Consider the following 19,245-nt stretch of genomic DNA (forward strand, 5'->3'; position numbering starts at 1 on the left):
AAGTACTGGGTTTCTTACATTATTTTAAAGTGTGAAAGTCCAAGTCCACTATATAAAGTGACCAAGTATTGCTGTCCAAAGTTCATAAATAACAGACTAAAGGCTACAGGTAGACCTTCCAACGAAGAGGCAACATTTCAAGACATTTATAACAAAATGGGGAATCAGAACGTGCTCAGAGGGAAAGGCCATAAAAATACCTAACAACACACCCAAAAATAAGTTCCCAGAACTTGTGTTGTGTGCTCTTGACTTTCACTTTCTTTTTCATGTTATTATTTTTGTTTAATATAGCAGTAGACCCATGTCTCCCAGACCTGAGAAATACATTTAAGGCTTTACAAAACCCCACACTTCCTCTGTCTTACAAGTTTGCCCACTGCCTAAGTCAATTGAAGTCACTGACTTTGGATTCTCTTATAAAGTCTTCCCCAACATGTGTAATCAATAAGGATGGGCTGTTTGTTGTTGGCTTCATGAAGAAAGGCAGTATAGGAGTATGGAATTTTTATGCCACTAACCTAATAGGTGGTATTCCTTCCTCTTCAAAAACTTATGTCAAGCTTTAAACTGCCAATAATAGTACATACTATTTATTATTTTATGCTGAAACCTGTTAGACCCATTTAGCATTATTTTTATGTAAATGGTTGTTTTGCTTTGCAAATATCTAGCAAAACACTGCTTAAAAGAATAGATGTGATGCTGTTATAAAACACAGAGTAAATATTAATCTTAAATTATAGTGTTAACCATGTCATCTGTTAAACCAAAGAATATGTGTTAGTTACAGCTATGGGGCTTGAGATAGTATGCAGATATTCTTCTTCTTATTAATATTTTGTCCTCTTAGATATTTAAGCCATGAAGATCAAAGATGCAAAGATGGCACATCATCAGAGAACCAACCAGCTGAGGCCGCAGTGACGCAAACGTCCTCCATGTCCTTGAAATCAGAGGGAGCAGAGGGGAGCTACCAGGATTACTATCCAGGCATGGCATTTATATGTTCTTTAACTGGAGTGCTTTCTTTCAAAATTGGAGCTTTGATGTTGAACTAATTCCGCAAGGCACAGCAAGTGGAGCTGCCTCCTGATGTGAAAGCCTTCTTAAAAGCATCCTAATTTAAGTACCGATACAGATAATGATAAAATAACAGGCATGCCCCCGCCACCACCAAGAATGCATGACATCACTAATCTCTTTAACTGATCACCACAAACTATAAGACCTTAAAATACATCAGTATTTTCTTAAGTCTTCTTTGCTTTCTGGCTGTTTCATCCTTCCCCGTCTTCCTCTTTCTCTCACTGACCCCTAACTCCTAGTGTCCCGATTGCTCTGCATACCACCTCTTTTAAGTCTTCCGTTGTCTTTGTTCAAATTCTACCACATCCAGTGTGTCAGTTTTTAACTACCGAGTTCTCTCTGTGTAGCTCTTCCATGCCCCCCGTTGATAAGCTCAGGTCTGCCTGCAGTGCCCCAGATAGCTGCCTTGTAGAATTCCTCTCTGCTGTGTCCACTAAGCCACTAAGCCCATGGAGTGCTGTGTGCATGGCCTTCTTTCAAAACAGAACCCCAAGCAGGAATATCCTGTGACCCGTGTTCCTTCCAGCAGTCACCACTACAGGATCAGTAGTCTTGACAGAGTGATCCAGATTTTCTGCCTCACTCCATCCCTGAACTTTATTCCTCACCCGCTCTGTCCTCCTCTACTCTACAGAGAAGACTCGTCCTCATGGCTAAATCCTCAGAAATCAGTGAAAAACAGAATAACCTGTTTCACTCCCCTATTCTGTAGAATTTTGGTAACTTCCTTTCATTTCTCTTGATTGTGTGTGTGCATGTGCACCACTGTGTGCTTGTGGGTGTATGTGTGCATATATACCTGTGTATGTATGTGTGACTGTGTGTGTGCATATGCACCAGTGTGTGTGCATGTGCACTGCTATGTGAGAGTATGTGCACATGAGAATGGATACATGAAAAGACCAAAAGACAACATTAACTGTCACTTCTCAGATACTATCTACCCTAACGTTTGAGACAAGGTCATTCTCACTGGCTTGGCACTGGACAAGTAGGCTTGGCTGAGTGGCCACCTAGCCTCAGGCATCTTCCTGGCTCCTCTTCCTCAAAGGATTGCAAGTATAATTACACACTATTCTTCTTTCATTGGTTCTGGAGAGTGAGCTCAGGTCTCCATACTTCAGCTGTGTCTTAGTTAGGGTTCCTATTGCTGTGAAGAGACACCATGACCACAGCAACTCTTACAAAGGAAAGCATTCGTTGTGGTGGCTTGCAGTTCAGAGGTTCAGTCCATTAGCATTCTGGTGGGACATGGCAGCGTGCAGACAGATATGGTGCTGGAGAAGGAGCTTAGAGTAAAAAAGGAGCTACATCTTGATCAGGAAGTGGTCTGCAACACTGGGAGTAGCTTGAGCAGAGGAGATCTCAGAGCCCACCCCCACAGTGACACACTTCCTCCAACAAGGCCACACCTACTCCAACAAAGCCACACCTCTTAATGGTGCCACTCCCTTTGAGGCCATTTTCTTTCAAACCACCATACGCAGCAAGCACTTCACCAACTGAACTGTTTCTCCCCGGTGCCTTCTTCAGTTTCTTAGATGAGAGTTTTTCTCTGCTTTCTATTCCATTTCCAGTGTGTCAAAGTCAGAGTCCCTTTCCTGTCTAAAATTAGACCTTGCAATGACCATTGTTGTCCTTGTCACCTAGACAGCTCCAATCAACTCTTAGGTCACTCCTCCAATTGTCACTTCTGCCTGAAGATCAGTGGGTTGGTTTCCTGAAGGGATCTAAGAGCCTAAATTCCAGGCATTCTTTGGGCAGATTGTTTGAATTTGATCTTTTTGCTATTTTCCTCAGGAAAAAGAGGACAGAAATGTGAGCTGCATAGGAATTCAAGAGTTGGAAACTGAGATCCAAAAGAGTTTGTGAGCCTGGAAGATAAGAACAATAGAAAGTTTTTTAGATTGCTAGTCTGGGGAGTTTTATTTGGGTGTTTTTACTTTTAAATATGTGCATGGGTCTGGGTGTGGGCACGTATATTGAGTGAGTACAGGAGTCCAGAGAAGAGACGGAACACCCATGAGCTGGAGTTACAGACAGTGGGGAGCCACTAGATGAGGGTGCTGGGAATCAAACGTAGGCCCCTCTACCCGAGCAGTGCTCTCAACTGCTGAGCCATCTCTCCAGGGTACCCTCCCACCCTGATCCTGTTTTCTAAGACCCAAGTCTCACTTTGTAGCTTTGGCTAGTCTGGACCTTGCTGTGTATATCAGGATGGCCTCAAATCAAACCCACCTGCCTCTGCCTTCCAAGTGGTGGGATTAAAGGTGTGGCCCACCATCTCCAGCTGTTAAGCAAGGAGTTAATGTGATCCTATTTACCATTTTGAAAAGACTACAGATTAAAGAACAAGAATTGACTGAGGGAGACCAGTTAGCAAACTCTAAATATTCTGAAGGTAGACTTCTCAGTCATGCTGGAGGATCAGAGAGAACGGGAGGTGTTGAAGATGGTTCAGAGGCTTCTAGCTTTTTGAATGTGATGATTAGGAGGTACCATATACTAAAATAGGAAACCTCACACAGGATCTGTGGGGTCAGGGGAAGAGGCTGTGAGTTTGAATTTTGGACATATAAAGTTGAGAATACCTTGGATTCATCCCAAAGATGTTGAGGAGACCGCTGAATGTGATCCAGGAGCTCTGAAGTATCAGGCCTGAGATGATGTACTTGGGTAATCCTAAAACTGGAAGTTTAAGCCATGGCCACGGTGAGGCAATTACGAGCCAGAAAAAGGTCAGATGCAAAGGATATGGAATTGGTCAGCTTGAGGCTGACCAGAGTGATAAAGAAATGGGTATGTGATGTCATAGAAACCAGTGGGAAGTAACTGTATAAGAAAGAATTAGAGTTAGGAATGGTAGTGACCCCTGTAATCCTGGCACTCGGGAGGCAGAAGCAGTATGGCTGCCACAAGTTTAAGGCCAACCAGATCTACGTGGCGAGTCCTAGTGCCGCCAGTGGTACAAAATGCGAGCCTCTCTCAGGTCATTTTCTAGAAAAGAAAAAAATGAATAAAGCATGGATCGTCATTCACACACTAGTAAAACCAGGACAGGAAAATGTCCATTGAGCGAACTGACCTCAAAAGTGTGGTCACTTGAGTGCCATTTTGGTGGGATTTCCAAGAGTGCAGGAGACGAAGACTGGGTGGTAGGTGAAGAAATAAGGCAGTGGCCATTTGCAGCTCTCGAGAAGTTCGTCTTTGAAGAGACGGCGTTAGCGATGACTGGGGTGTGGTCCGACAATGGATGCAGTGTGGAGGTCCATGCGGAAGAAGATAGCAGGAGTGCAGCTGTTAAGGAAGAAGTGTGAATGAAAGATGGAAAGGACTCTCTTGGGTGGCAGGAAAGCCAGGTGCCTCCTTTACTAAATCGGAGGGAACCATGGGCAGGTGCCAGTGCTTTGTTTGTGTGTCAGCAGCGAAGTGAAGAGATTTCTATCCAAAACCCAGCACTCTCGTTAGCCAAGAAGCAAAGGTAGAATTGAAAGGTGGAGGCCGGAAGATGGAGTCTGTTTCCAAGTTTGAGGAGCGTGAAGAAAAATTAGCTGGCAAGAGGAAGAACAAGTTGACAAAGCAGCAATAGAATCCATGGCTTGTGTTCAGGGTCCGTGTATGTATGGTTCATTACAACGAGTCTGTGCCATTGCCAAACCCGCTTTGCCAACAGCACTGAGATATGGAGATGTGACGAGACAGTTTACGACAAGGGTATGTGTAGGGACTTTAGCTGACGTGGCTGAAGAGAAAGGTGGAAAACCGAGGGGTGATGGACTGTAAGGGTGTGGAGCAAAGGAGTGGACATATGGTGAGGGGATAGGTAGGCGTGTTGGAAGAACGCTGAAAGAACAGAGAGCAGATGATGACACACAGTATAATGCACCATAGTCACACATGGAGCAACTACATACTGTTGAATTGTAGTTTGTTGAAATAGGAGCGGCGGCGGGGCTGTGTCCCCAACACCCCGGCTGCTTGGCTAGCTCATGCCCGAAATAACAACACACAAACTGTATTCATTTAAAGAACTGCTTGGCCCCTGAACTCTAGCCCTTACAGGCTAATTCTCGCACCTGGACTAGCCCATTTCTAGTAATGTTTGTAAGCACCCCAAGGTGCGCTTACCGGGAAGATTCTAGCCTACATCCATCTTCATCGCGTGTGCCTCAGAGAGCAGAGCTATCGCGTCTACCCGGGAGAGCTGAGCATGGCGTCTGTGCTCCAGCAGAGCTGTCGGGTCTCTCCGGAAGCAGAGCAGAGTCTGACCTCACTTCCTCTTCCGCCCAGAATTCTATTCTGTTTACTCCTCCCATCTATGTTCCAAGCCATGAGGCCAAGCAGCTGGTTTATTATAATTTAACCAATGAAATCAACAGATTGATATATGACACTCCCACATCAGTAGTTCTTGTAGGTAATCTGTAAAATAAACACACAAACACCATTCCTTTTGTGTTGTAGATGTGACCTATAGTTGCTTAAATGCTGTTGTATGGAGGCCACTAGTTTGTTCCTGGCCACTTAGCCCCGAAATAATCACACAGAAACTTTATTATTTAAATCACTTCTTGGCTCATTAGTTCTAGCTTCTTATTGGCTAACTCTTACATCTTAATTTAACCCATTTCTATTAATCTGTGTGTTGCCATGAGGCTGTGGCTTACCGGGTAAAATTCCCATCATCTGTCTCCAGCGGCTCCATGGTTTCTCCCTCGCTCTGCCTTCCTCCTCCCACGCAAAGGCCAAGTCAGTTTTCTTTATTCATTAACCAATAAAAGCAACACATAGACAAAAGGACCTCCCACACCAAAATGTTAGTGGTTGAGTGTAGAAATTTGGGGAGATCTGGGATGTAACAGAAGGACATAGTATCAAACAGGTCTAGGCTTAGGAACACTGAAATGGAGAAGGCAGCCTTCTGTGGAGCCAAAGCTACAAATTAGCTGAGTGACCAAGCAATTGGAGTCAGTGAACCATTGGAGTGTATGATGTAGCAAAATCCAGGAACTTCAAAGGAGTAGGATTTTATTTTTATTCTTAAAGGGTACAAATTGTTTTGGAAGTGGCGAGTGGGGAGTGATAAGGAAAACAAACCCACTTTCCAATCTGGAGCATGAGACTATAAGCAGCTGCCGTGTGAGAGAGCATCCGTAGGGAGTAGCTGCAGCGTACAACTCTGTCTCCTCTAACCATCCCGGAAAACCAGCCTTCCCTTGTCCATCAGTCAAGCGAAGTGTCTGCTGTCTCGTGGTTCCTCCTCCTTAGCTCCTCATCCTCCTCCAAAATTCAAAACCTCACCACCTCTCAACATTTGATTACTTGGAAAGGGTGAACTTCTGAGTCTCCTCCGAGCAGACAAGTCCCCCGAAGTGGGCCCGAGGGCTGCATGGCGCAGGAGGACACAGACTGATCTCACCTGCACTCTTCTGTCTTGCTTGTAGTTACGGTATTTTGTCCCTGACTATATTGTAGCTCAGAGCTTTTGCTGCATATGTTTTTGTTAAGTGTGAGAGAACAAATGAAATTGCTTCTGAAGAGCCCTATTGTCAGTAATTTTCCCAGCCTTCTACATGTAACCTACCAGTTAAGGAAATCATAGAAATATGAGCAATGCCCTTTTTACTCTTCTGCATTCATATTTAAATATATTCTGTGCTCAGTCCCAAGTGAAAGTTAATTAAAAGATTTATCTCCCGTGAGCATCCATTCCTACTCCAAAGATGTGCTATATTAATAAAATGATCAAGCAGAGCAACCAACATTCACCTTAGCCAAGGCTTTAGTGATGCTAGCCAACTTAGAAGTGTCTGTGCTCCTCACTGTGACAATAGGTGGAGTGTGGAAGACAGAAAAGTCACCACTGTCATTAACCTCTTTCCCAGGAGGCCTAATGGCAGCCTGGTTAATTAAGGGCCCCCTCTAGGCAAGGCCAGTGACTATTTATAGCCCTCCTACGCTTTACCTCCTTGTTTCAAAGGTCCAGAAGAAAAGGCAGGCGTGGAATAGTGACCCGCATTCCTGTGAACCCAGGTCCCTTGGCTCAGCATGTGCTCCTCATAGAATAGCTGGGTATACTGTGTGGTCTGTGAAGTTACTATGGTATTATTAGAGTTCACAGTAGATACTCGGTTCATAATGGTTTTCCTCGCAGATTACCTTGAAGAAAGGTTTGTTCAACAACATGCAGTGGCTTCAGAATTAATTGTCCCAAAGAAAAGGAAATCAAAAGTCAAAAAGGAACAAACTTGTACTAAGACAAAAGCGGAGAAAGCTCGGCTTGGATCATATGACAGGACAGGTAGGCTGCAGGCTTGCGCCGGTTTGAAGGAAGCCACACACGCTGGCAAGCTTTCTCGTGGTTTCTGTCCTTATGTTGGACACTGACTTTATGGAAGAGAAAATGTCTGGCTGAGTCTTGCATGTTTGATACCTTTAAAAACTGCCAATTTTTAAATTATTTTTGAAATTTACAATAGCATTAAAATTGACAATGTAGTCAATGATTATGTTCTTACTGAAGATATTCTCAGATTTTAGTTTTGGCAATCCATGCAAGACAAGTTATAGCTTTGTTTTATATTTCTAGTGAAACTTGTATGTTGTGTATGTGTGGGTGGGGGCTTGCGGGTGTTGATGCAGGGCCGTGCACAGGCTAGGCAAGTGCTCTCCCGCCTCTCTGTGTTGTCAGCCTTTAGTTTTCTTAAACAAAGACTCACTATGTAGTTCAGGCTGGCTTTGAAATCAAGATCCTCCTGCCTCAAACTCTGGGATTACAGGTCTGCACTGATTATATCTGAGATTTATATCTTTGTCTGATACAAAGATTGAATGCCCAAATAGTTTAAACGTTTCCCCCCATGAACGTTTTGATACTTTCTTTATATTTGAAATCACTATTTTAATATCATAAATTGTATAAAGGAAACTTTCCTGTTTCTTACTGGAACACCACGACCTAGAGGTGGGTTTATCATCAGAACCCCTATTCACACGGGAACATCCAAGGTTCTCAGTATCTCAGCAGAAAACCCGCGTCAGTAGTTAGCATCCACTGAGTCCCAGAGGTCCTGAGACTTCTGCTAGTCAGAAGGATGATCGACTGTCTTCTTCTGGGTGGTTAGTGCATTGTGTCAGAGTTTATCTTGCTAGCAAATTTATTCTAGTCTCTTTTCCTGGCTTTGAGGAAACATTGAAGAGTTTTCATTTCAATTCTTGTGCTGTTTTATAAAATAGCAGAAGTTCCATGTGACTCTTAGAAAAGAAATTATTTTGTTCAGATGCCATGCATGACTTCTGGTAGGCCTGAGATACAGAATAACGCTTTCAGATTGCTGGCATGTCTTGTGTGCTTTCAAAAAACAAAACCTCAAGGGCCATCTGCCAGTTAACAAAAGGGCAGCTATCTGAATAGTCACAGCAAAAGGTATAACATGTAAATAAGTGTGTGGAGATTGCCACGCATCACTAGTAGGCAGGGAGATTTAAATAAGCAAAGCATTGTAAAAACTGGTGTAAGTTAACATCCAGTCGTGGTAAAGAACAGCACAGAGGAGGGAAATGGAGGGAGTGTGAGTCACAAGACTTGACATTTTCTAAAGATCTACAGAGGAGTTTGAAGGTTCCCAACGCTGGAAAGTGTGTTAGGAGAGGGGACTGGTGATGACTGGTCTGATCATTATGGTAATGGCATGTCTGATATGTCACATATATGTACTGAACTATCATGTTGTGCTCTATAAATATGTACACTTTGAAACTTAATTTAAAAACTAAAAAATCTATAAAATGAAGATTAAGGGGTAGTCTGCATAGCATGGAAAATAGAAGCAAAAACAAAACACGTAGATTGTGTCAAGAAGCATGAAATTATTAACTGCCAGCAAAGAGATCAAGAAATATGGTTTGCAAGGAGTTTGGGGAGTGTCTGTCCTTAGGAAGAATGCCTCCAACCCACATCACTTCCTCCGATCCTTTGCTTCTGAGCCTCCTATGCCTCAATTAAGAAAGGCTTTGACTGGCCTTGTTCTAGTATTTCCTGTGGCTTATAATCTCTGATCATGTAGTTAAACCCTTTGTGACACCTGCCTTTCTTGCTTGACACTATTCATAGTTTACTTATAATCTTCTTATCCACAAATACAATTCAGTGTTGGAAAGCTTTTCAAGCAAAGTAAGAGCTAAGTAAGTTCGGACACTATATACCTTACTCCTAAAGACCTAGTGCATAGACCACTAGGAGAGTTTCATGTTTATATGTAGTTATTTCCACCTTCCTTGTTATGTGTTTGTGGTACATGTATGTACATGCTCATGTGGGAGTGCACAAGTGTGCAAACAGGTGCATTGCACATGTATGTGCAAGGTGTGATATCTTTCTTAAGCAGACGAATATTAGGTTTCCTTCTGAGCCTCTGTTAAAGCTTAGTTTAATGCTACTGATTCTTCTTTAATTGCGCAGTGTTCACTTCTCTAACTTACCATTTCACTTTGCTCCTTATAGAGATATTTGTAGTAGTGTACATTATTACTAAATGATACCTATATTTGCGCTTACATTGAACTTTAAAAAACTTTTCCCACCAGAACCAGAAGAGCTTGATGCCATAAAACATATTATTAGGCTAAGAGAAAAGCTCCAATGGAAAACTCCAGTATTTCCACATAGTTTGAAATACCGTCCTAAGATTGCCCTTCAGAAGTGCAGTCTAAAGGTGAGATCCTATCCCATGCAATTTCAACTATTAGAAATTAAATTCTGAATCTATCTTGACCTTTATTAACTCATTGTAGATATCACATCAAAGCTAATTAATAATGCATTACAATAATTGTTGACAAATATAAAAGCATCTCAGCATAATTTATTTCCCCTACTTAAAGAATAGAGGTAAGCATGACAGTTTTGTCTGCAGTACATCTCATGTCTGTTCCCCATCTCTTCCTCTTCTAAGTGAGTTCACAGGAAGTGCCCCTTCTGCCTCAAACTCTGTGAGTTTAAAAAAGAAGTAAGAGGAACTTATCTAAGAAACTTAGCAGAAATCCATGTTCTCACCTTCACACTAGACGAACGGAATAAGAAACTGTGAACGAGGGGCTAATTGCCTGTTTTCTCAGTAAACCGCTACATAGTTAAGAACCAGTGCTCCAAATCCTGGGGTCGTACAAGAAGTATTTTAGTCTCCGTAGGTCATATGAGCTCTGTTGCAAGGAAGCACTCATCCTGCCCCTGTGCACAGAACACAACAAATGACTGCTTGTCCATAAAACTTTATTTATAAAAACAGATACCTGGCCCAGGCCAGGGTTTGCCAATTCCCGCTCTAGATGGTTACTGTGAGGACTAAAAATCATCGTTCGTAGTCAGCATAAGGTGACTGGAAGTTCACTCATAAATCGGCTTCGTGCACTTTTGAATCTCGGTCACCCACTAGCTCGTCTTGAGCAAGTTTCTACCCTCTCTGAATGACTCTAGAGAGCTGTGAAGGTCAAATGGAAGAGGAACACGCTGTAGCATCAGGTAGATTGTGGTCCCAATGTTTAAAAGTGCAAAACGAAACCCTAGCTGTGCATGAGTGCTTTGGATCTTTCAGTGAATTGTGCTTGATTTGTATAAAAAAAGACTTGATAACTTTATCTACACTAAGTTTCTAATAACCTTAGAAAATAGAATTAGAACAAAAATGGCATAATTGGCCAAACAGCTACAATGAAGCTTGTGGCTCTGCCAGTCACTCAAGTTAGCTCATTGGGGATTTAAGTGTTTTTTTTTTTTTAAAAAAGGTTTATTAGTACAGGTTATAATTGGAGCCCAAACAAGAAAGCAAACAGCTACCAATGGAAACACTAAAGAACTGAATCCAAAGTCTAAAACCACAGTAACTGGAACAGCTTAATCACTTGATTCAGTAGCTTTTGAGACCATCACCAATGATGAAATTATTCTTTTAATAAAACTACTCTGAAATTTTTTGTATGACTTAAAATTTTTTATTGATAAAAGTGCACATTTCAAAACTAAAAGAAAACAGCTTTATAATTTATACTTTACATTTTCTCAGTGGACGCTCAATACTTTCTCAGCTTCTCAATACTTCCAAATCAATGGGACAGGAACTTGGGCACTTACGGTAGGAGCACCAAGTGTGAATTAAAGTCGCACGTGGCTTTTAGCTCCTCTTTGTTACTTCATGAGTTTATGAGCTTTCTGCATGTGCTCAGTTATGTTTAAAAGCATTGAGCCTCGGTCTCTAAAGTTGTCAGAGGCATCATTGCTCAGATAGTTGTGTAAAGCACTCACCGCTTGCTGTGTGCTACCCACTACCAGTGCTCGCCACAGCCGGTAGAGTGCTGACCCCATCCTGACTGGTGCAGGTGAGAAGCTAGCTGTATCCAGAATGGAATGTGGCATACTTGCTCAGGGTCATCATTGAGTTCATAGCAAGTGTGTGGATAGTATCTCCAAATGTCTTGTCACTGTCCATGTTTAAGGAGGATGGTTTATGAGATTGGTCTTATTGAACTTGAATCAGGCATGATTTGAGGCTAATTTTCCTCACTAGTACTATCCTATTTTGATTCTGTCTTCACATTCTTCCCACTGGGCCTGTTTAGTCATTTAATTATTACTTTAGTCAAAGTAAGTGTCTTCTTCTTGTGAGGAACCTTTGAGAGATGATGGTGAATTTGTATACTGCCTTCCTATGGAAAACACGAGAGGCGGCTTCAATGAGTATGACCTTCAAGTAGTCTCTGCCCACAGAGCTAAAAATTGCAAAGTATTTTGGATGGTCACTGCTTCATTTGTCTCAAAGGTAATGTAAAATACGTATGCTCAGCTTTATGAATTACCCCAGAAAATCATACCCAGTTCAGTCAAGTACACTTGCTATCCCAGGGGTGGGGGGGGGGGGGGCAGAAGAAGCAGGGGCGTTGTAACCTGCGGCACATATAATGAGACCCTGCCAAAAATAATAATAATAATAGTAAGAGAGGATAATAAAAGCAACCAACTTAGGACTTATTTTTAATGAGGCATTTTTACTTATTTATGATTAAAATATAATTATATCTTTTCCCCCTTCCACCTCTCTGTCCGATCCTTCCCATATTCCATCCCTTCAACCCTCCCATGTTTTCCCTTACTTCCCTCTCAAACTCATGACCTTGTTTTGAATAGCATCCTTTAACTCTCCCTCCCTCATTGCTCGTTAGGTGCCTAGAGGTCTTTGTCTAGGGTGAGGCCTGATGAGTATTCCCCCATCCCATTGGTGACGTCCTTGTTCAGGTCCTGTTTAGGCAGCCCTATTTTTGCAGCATCATGGCTGTAGCTTCCCTGTCATCCATAGGACCCATACTCTCTGAGCAGACTTCCTGGTCTTCTGGCTCTACAGTGAGCCTTAGGTTTGGTGCAGGAGTTGTGCTGTAGATGCATCCATTGGCATGGGGCACCCCCAGTCGCTTGGTCCCTGCATTCTGACCGGCTGTGCTTTTCTGCAGTGTTCTCTATCTGCTGCAGAGAGGCGCTTTCTGGAGGTGGGGAGAGAGCTACACCTGCCGATGGGTACAGGATAAATATTTAGAATGCACTGGGAAATGTGTGATCTAATCAAGTGGCTACCGTAGCCCCTGTTCTAAGTCCATGGCCTCACTAGTCATAGGTATTTGGCTAGGTTTCCAGTACAGGTATGTTTTCTCTCCTGTTAAATAGGCCCTAAGTCTAACTAGAGAGCTGTTGGTTGTCACCATCATATGAGCGACACTACTTCACCTTTAGGGATATCATACCAAGCGGTGCATTGTTGGGGTTCATAGGTGCCCCAGCCCAGTAGGACTATTGATTGCTTTCTCCTTTAACAGCGTGCAGAGCACCTTCTGGCACTGTGGAAGCTAGTCCTCAGGGAGGAGACTTTCAGGTCAGATGCAGCTCAAATCCTGAATCTTGGATTCAACAATAGGGGCGTATCTCCAACCTTTGGGAGGAGACCAAGGCAACCAAGAGAGCCTATATTATTTTGAGAGTCTCTTGGTCTCCCCTGGCCAACAATTCAAAAGGAGGTTTCTCCTGCCTAATGCTGCTTTTTTTTTTTAAAAAAAAAAGTCTATGTCTCCTGAAGGGTATGAAATTAATTTATATATGAATGTATATACATATGGTTATATTCATTTATCTAATTTTAGGCACATATGAAAAATATGATTTATCTCTTTGTGGTTTAGAGAAATCCAGTCAAGAAGTTAATGTTTAAGAAACAGCTTGGAAGAAAATTATTTAATAATAAAAGTTTTCTTCCTTTTGGTACAAATTTAAGGATTCAGCTGGCAGGAGTTTTTCACCTCTTAAATGTTTTATTAATATTTTACATAGCTTTTTAAAAGTGAAAACTAGAAAACAGGCATTTGTTGGCGTAATAGGAATAATACCTATTTCGAGTGTGTGTGTGTGTGTGTGTGTGTGTGTGTGTGTGTGTGTGTGTGTGTGTGTGTGTGTGAAGCTTGGGTGCCCTTCAGGAGCCATCCACCTTGTGTTTTTCGATAGGGGAGACAGTCTCCCACTGGCCTGGGGCTCACCAAGTAAGTAGCCTGGTTGACCAGCAAGCCCCAGGGAGCCACCTCTCTCCAGCTCCCCAGTGCTGGATCGCAGAAGCACACCACCACATCCAATTATTTTATGTGGGTTCTGGGGTTGAACTCAGGTCTCCATGCTTGTGTGACAAGCACTTTGCCAGTGGAGCAATCTCTCTGGCTCAATGGAGAATTCATTTATTGGCATATTTGTTAGAAACTTTAGGACAAGATATAGAAATCTTTCCATTATATACTTAGCACCATGATGCCAAAAGTTATGATTAACGAAGTTTGATCATTGGTTTAATAACCAGCTGTTTTCTTCTGCTCTCCCAATGATCCAACTGAAATCAACTCAACAGTATGCTCGAGCAGGACCACGAGCCTAGGACTTCCCTGTGCAAGGCAGGCATCCTCAGCCATGCCAGAACAATTGATACCAAATATGAAAATTGTGAGACAGAAAGCTTATCAAGTTATTAATAAAAATATCTCTGGATAGAGAGGAAGTTTTCCCTGTTCATTCTGTAGGAACACAAGAGAGCAAGCAGGAGCAAGTGTCCAGTGTAGCGGCAGTGTGCACACGGAAGCCAGATTCGGGGACAGATGAAGTGGATGAAGAGTGGGGGTAGAAGGTGAATACAGTTTCGGTGTCTAGAAATTAGAAGTGATGCCACAGTTCATGCTTTGTGATTCTAGGTCACTAAAACAGGCACTGGCATGGAAGACGTGGAACTCCTCTCTACCCTGGACTGGCTTTCAGAAAGACATTACTTCTATCTACTGCAGCAATTTAAGATATTTTACAACTTCCGGTAAGATGGATGCAAAGGAAATGAAGCTTGGTAGTTTGATTGTGTCGTTAGAGCTGTTGCCCATGGCATCTGCTCCTGCTAGAATGCTGCCGCTCATGGGATGTGGAGCAGGATGGGGTGTTCCACACGTGTGTTTTAGACTAAGGAACTTCAACCATTTAAAGACAATTTTTTCAGTCTTTTCTGGATAAATGTTACAAAAACTGATGCTTTATTGTCAACCATAATTGAATAGTCTCTATTGGGTTTACTTTTTCTTCATGCCTTTTGTATTGATGAATACTTATTGAGCATCCGAGAAAAGCAAAGAGTTATTCTAGATGCTGGAAAACTGTATTGAACAAATAAATTAGCCTCTAAAATTCTGATTTAAGGTGTATGAGGAACAGTAAACATGAATGTGTAAGATGCAGGGGACTGAAAATATTACACAGGAAAACAGAGAAGAGTGGAGGCCCTGGGTGGGGCAGGTTACTGAATCAAATTCTGTCTTGAAATTTTTGCCAAGCTGTAAGATGCTTCACACTCATCTCAGTGCAATAGGATGGACACTGTTGCTCTTTTTATTATTCTATTAAATTTGTTTGTTTGTTTGTTTTGCATCCTGGGCAGAGTTTGCCCTCCCTCCTCTCTTCCCAGTCCCTCCACCTTCTTTCCCCCCCATCTACTCCTCCATTTTATATTCAGAAAAGAGCAGACCTCACATGGTAATCAGCAAAACATGGCGTGTCAAGTTGCAGTAAGACTAAGGACCCCCTCCCCCTTGAATTAAGGCTGTGCAAAGCAACTCATTATGAGGAATATGGTCCCACGAGGCAGCAAAAGAGTCAGAGACAGCCCCTGCTCTCACTGTTAGGAATCCCACAAGAAGACTAAGCTGCACAACTGTCACATATATGCAGAGGGCCTGGGTCAGTCCCATGTAGGCCCCCTGGTTGTGAGTTCAGTCTCTGTGAGCCCCTCTGAGCCCAGGTTAGTTGATTCTGTGAGTTTTTTTGTGGATCCCTTGACTCCTCTGGCTTCTAAAACTATGCTATAATCCACAGCCCCAGAGAGACTAGGAACAAGGAGGATACACGGGGGGGGGGGGGGCGTGCACAGATCTCCCTGGGAAGGGGAAGTAGAAGATGTTCTACGAGTGAACTGAGAGCAGGTGGGGATGGGAACAGGAATGATCAGGTCAGAAGGGAGGAACATGGAGGGGGAGAGTACTTAAAGAGACTACTGGAAATGGGGGGCATTTCAGGGTCAGGTAAAAACCTGGCACAAGGGAATCCCCCAGGAATCTACAAGGATGACCCCAGCTAAGGTTCCTAACAATAGTGGATACATAGCCTGAACTGTGACCAGACTGGTACCTAACCCATTGTCATCAGAGAGGCTCCATCCAGCAACTGATGGAAGCAGATGGCAGAGCCACAGCCAAACATTAGGCAGAGTTTGGGGAATCCTGAGGAAGACGGGGGGAGGGATTGTAGGAGCCAGGGGGTCAAGGACTACACTGTTGCTCTTTTAATGTTTGTACAACATCCAGTTTATAATTATCTTTAATATTTCTTTAATATTTGTTTTTTCTTGTTGTCTGCTGTTATTTGTAAAAGACAAAGAACATATACAAATTATATATTACAAATACATATATTTTTGCACAGACATAGAAATATGTAACATATTAAATGTATAAGTTAAACATATTTAAATATACGCATCAACTGTAACACCTCTCATTACTAGGCATATCCTCATACACAGAGCTCTGCTCCAATCCAAGTCGAATAATACTTTAACTTGTTAAATTTTATGTGATAGCTTCACTAAGGATCTGAGGGATTTTAGACAGGTGTACGAGGCTTCATCACAGAGACGGTGTCGCTTATTGAGCAACATTTGCTACTTCCTCTTTAATTGATATGAACGTGGAAGAGATGAGAACTGAGGGGTCAGGGACTCTGCAAAAAACCCACACAGGAAAAGATATGCGTGTGTCTGCTCTGTGGAACTTACATATGGTGGGACAAGCAGAGGAAATAGCTAAGTAAAAGGAAGCAGGATAATTTCAAACAGAAGGATCTTAGAACAGACTGATTTGGGGTCACTCTCTGCTGAGGGAGGGCTGCCACTGTGGCACTGAACAGGTCCCACCAAGGCCTAAAATGGAGAAGTTGAGAAGACTTGCAGAAAGGTATTAGATCTGTTTCCCATATGGAAATTATGGACCATGAGCAGTCACCAGGTAGACTTCTCAGGTAGTCCTTGTGTAGGGCCTCTGAGATTTTTAAGTTCTATGCACATCTGTTTTTCATAACTATTTTTTATTTTAGTTAGCATTATACAAGGTTTTTATACAAATTATCATTGAAATTTTAATTTTGACTTTTTATGTTTATTTTACATATTTTAGTTAAAATATAATTATATCCCTTTTCTCTCTGCATCACCTCCCGAGTCCGTTCCCTATGACCCCTTCATATCCTCCTCAAATGAACTCTCCTCTTCCCTGGTTCTTACTGTTACATTTTACTGTACAAGTGTCCAAATATAGCCTCGGAGAGCACTCTGTTTGTGAATATGTGGTTCAGAGATGACCACTTTTAATCATAGAACCAATTAGGGGGCTTGTCCTTGGGAGAGGCTAATCCTCCATCTCTCTGCAGTCCTCGGGTGCTAGGTAGTTCCTTGTCCAGGAGAGTGACCTTGTGAGAATTCTTCTACATTACCATGTTTATCAATATTTGCATTATTCAGATCTTGCTTTTTCAGCCATTTTGATGGGAAACTGTTTCACAGCCAACTTCTGGTATTCTGGCTCTTATGATCTTTCCACCCCCTCTCCCATGATGTGCCCTGAGCCATAGATGCAGAAGTGAAGTCGGTGTATCTGTGATGTCCTCTGAGCCATGGATGTAAAAGTGAACTTGATGTATCCGTGATGTCCCCTGAACTATAGGTGCGGTTGTGAAGTCAGTATGTCTGTGATGTCCCCTGAGCCATAGATACAGATGTGAAGTTGGTGTATCCATGATGTCCCCTGAGTTGTAGATACAGATGTGAAGTTGATGTATCTGTTGGAGAAAGGTTCCCTACAATCTGTTGATCTCTGTGTTGCATCCAGTTGTGGTGGTGGGTTTTTGTTTGTTTGTTTGTTTTGATGAGGAGTGAGAGTTTCACTTATCTGTGGAAAAGATTTCGAATGCAGCTAGGAATTAATGCTGGTCTAGCAAAGTGGCAGTACTAGAGTCCCTTCTAAGCTCCGTGACCTGACTGGCCTCTGGAAGTTGGCTAGATTCTAGCACCAGGCGTGGTTTCTCTCCTGTTGAGTGGGCTGTAAGTCCAATGAGATAGCTGTTGGTTACCTCCAACATATTAGGACCAGTTTTACAGGTATCTTGCCATGCTAGCCATTGTTGTGGTCCATGGGTGTCACAGTTGAGTAACACTGTTGCTTGATTTTCTCCTTTGGCAACTTTCATCATATTTTCTGGTAGCATGGATACCAGGAAGACTTTCAGGCTAGAATAATCAGAAAATATGAGAGTCTTGTGTCCTGAGTGCATAGTATCTTCAGCAAGTAGGATTTGAGTTCACCTGTGAGAAGCAGCCAAGGGGAAACCGTAGCCCATATTGATTTGGGAGTCACTTAGTATACCCTAAACATTCCAAAGGAGATTTCTTGTGATTGATTCTGGGGATTTTGGTAATTTGTGGCTCTTGTGGGTAGCATTGTCAGCTATGATGATAGCCTCTCTCTCTCTCTCTCTCTCTCTCTCTCTCTCTCTCTCTCTCTCTCCATATATTTTATATATGTGCATATGTATACACATACACTTAAATATATTGTTATGATTTTAGGTAATGTAAAATAACAAGATTCCTTAATAAATTTGTTCCATATAACTCTTATACATAAAGAATATAAGAAGTATTTCTTTTCTTTTCAGGATGAATAAAGCCTTTGTTACTTGGAAACTGAATGTTAAAAGAATTAAGACAGAGAAGAGCAGGTAAACCTTAATATACAATCATACAAATCTCAAAAGCAAAATGATTTCAAAAGGTAGCATAAACTAGATACATTGAATTTTGATTCAGATTGGGAAGTCACATTTTGCTGGTATTTTGAATACATTTAACATCTATTTCTCTTTTCTTCTCTCTGTTGCCATCTTCCTCTGTCTTTTACTCGGTGCTACAAGCAGAACATTGAGTGCTCTGCCACTGAGCTGTGTCCCTAGGTCCGCAGTCTGACCCATCTGTGCTCTGTGGAAGCTAGTTAAATGCTTCCCGTACATGGCAGGATGCCATTCTGTGACCACACTGCTGTACCCGCTCTGCAGTGAGTTCCTGCTGGGTTCCTCTGGTCCCTTCATCTTTCTTCTTCCCCAAATAGGAATGAAGTAGTCATAGACAACAGTTGGTTTTATTTTGCATGATTTCAAGCAGCCAAGTGTTTTTGTTGTCTTTAGTAGATTTTATTTTGCTATAATTATGAACTGAAATGTATTTGTAAGAAATAATACAGAGAAATCTTCTGTGCCTTTCACCTTCCATCCTGCCGTCAGACTCAAACATTGTGACTGCAGAATGTTAGCATTAATTAATATGCAGAATATTTCTGTCACTACAGTATCTAATATGTTTTCCTTTATAGCTATCATCACTTCATTGCCTACTGCTTCTCTTTAATCTGTTTTTTGAAGCTTTTTCCCTTGTTTTTATTTATTTATTTATTTATTTAAGATTTCTGTCTCTTCCCCACCGCCGCCTCCCATTTCCC

At 42.1% G+C, this 19,245-nt stretch overlaps 1 protein-coding gene across 1 annotated transcript in view; it reads left to right on the plus strand.

The window, feature by feature from the left end:
* Nucleotides 1-4,707: 4,707 nt before the first annotated feature.
* The window catches only part of Dnah14 (dynein axonemal heavy chain 14), a 225,140-nt gene continuing 210,602 nt past the window's right edge, over nucleotides 4,708-19,245 (plus strand). The window contains 7 exon segments of the mRNA XM_050142810.1: nucleotides 4,708-4,803; nucleotides 4,917-4,947; nucleotides 7,244-7,390; nucleotides 9,676-9,803; nucleotides 11,751-11,903; nucleotides 14,356-14,471; nucleotides 18,410-18,472. Of these exon segments, the coding sequence (XP_049998767.1) occupies nucleotides 4,708-4,803; nucleotides 4,917-4,947; nucleotides 7,244-7,390; nucleotides 9,676-9,803; nucleotides 11,751-11,903; nucleotides 14,356-14,471; nucleotides 18,410-18,472 (734 nt within the window).

Source organism: Alexandromys fortis, unplaced genomic scaffold (genome assembly GCF_014885135.2).
Source record: "Alexandromys fortis isolate MF-2015 unplaced genomic scaffold, M_Fortis_MF-2015_v1.1 scaffold_51, whole genome shotgun sequence".
Taxonomy (NCBI): domain Eukaryota; kingdom Metazoa; phylum Chordata; class Mammalia; order Rodentia; family Cricetidae; genus Alexandromys; species Alexandromys fortis.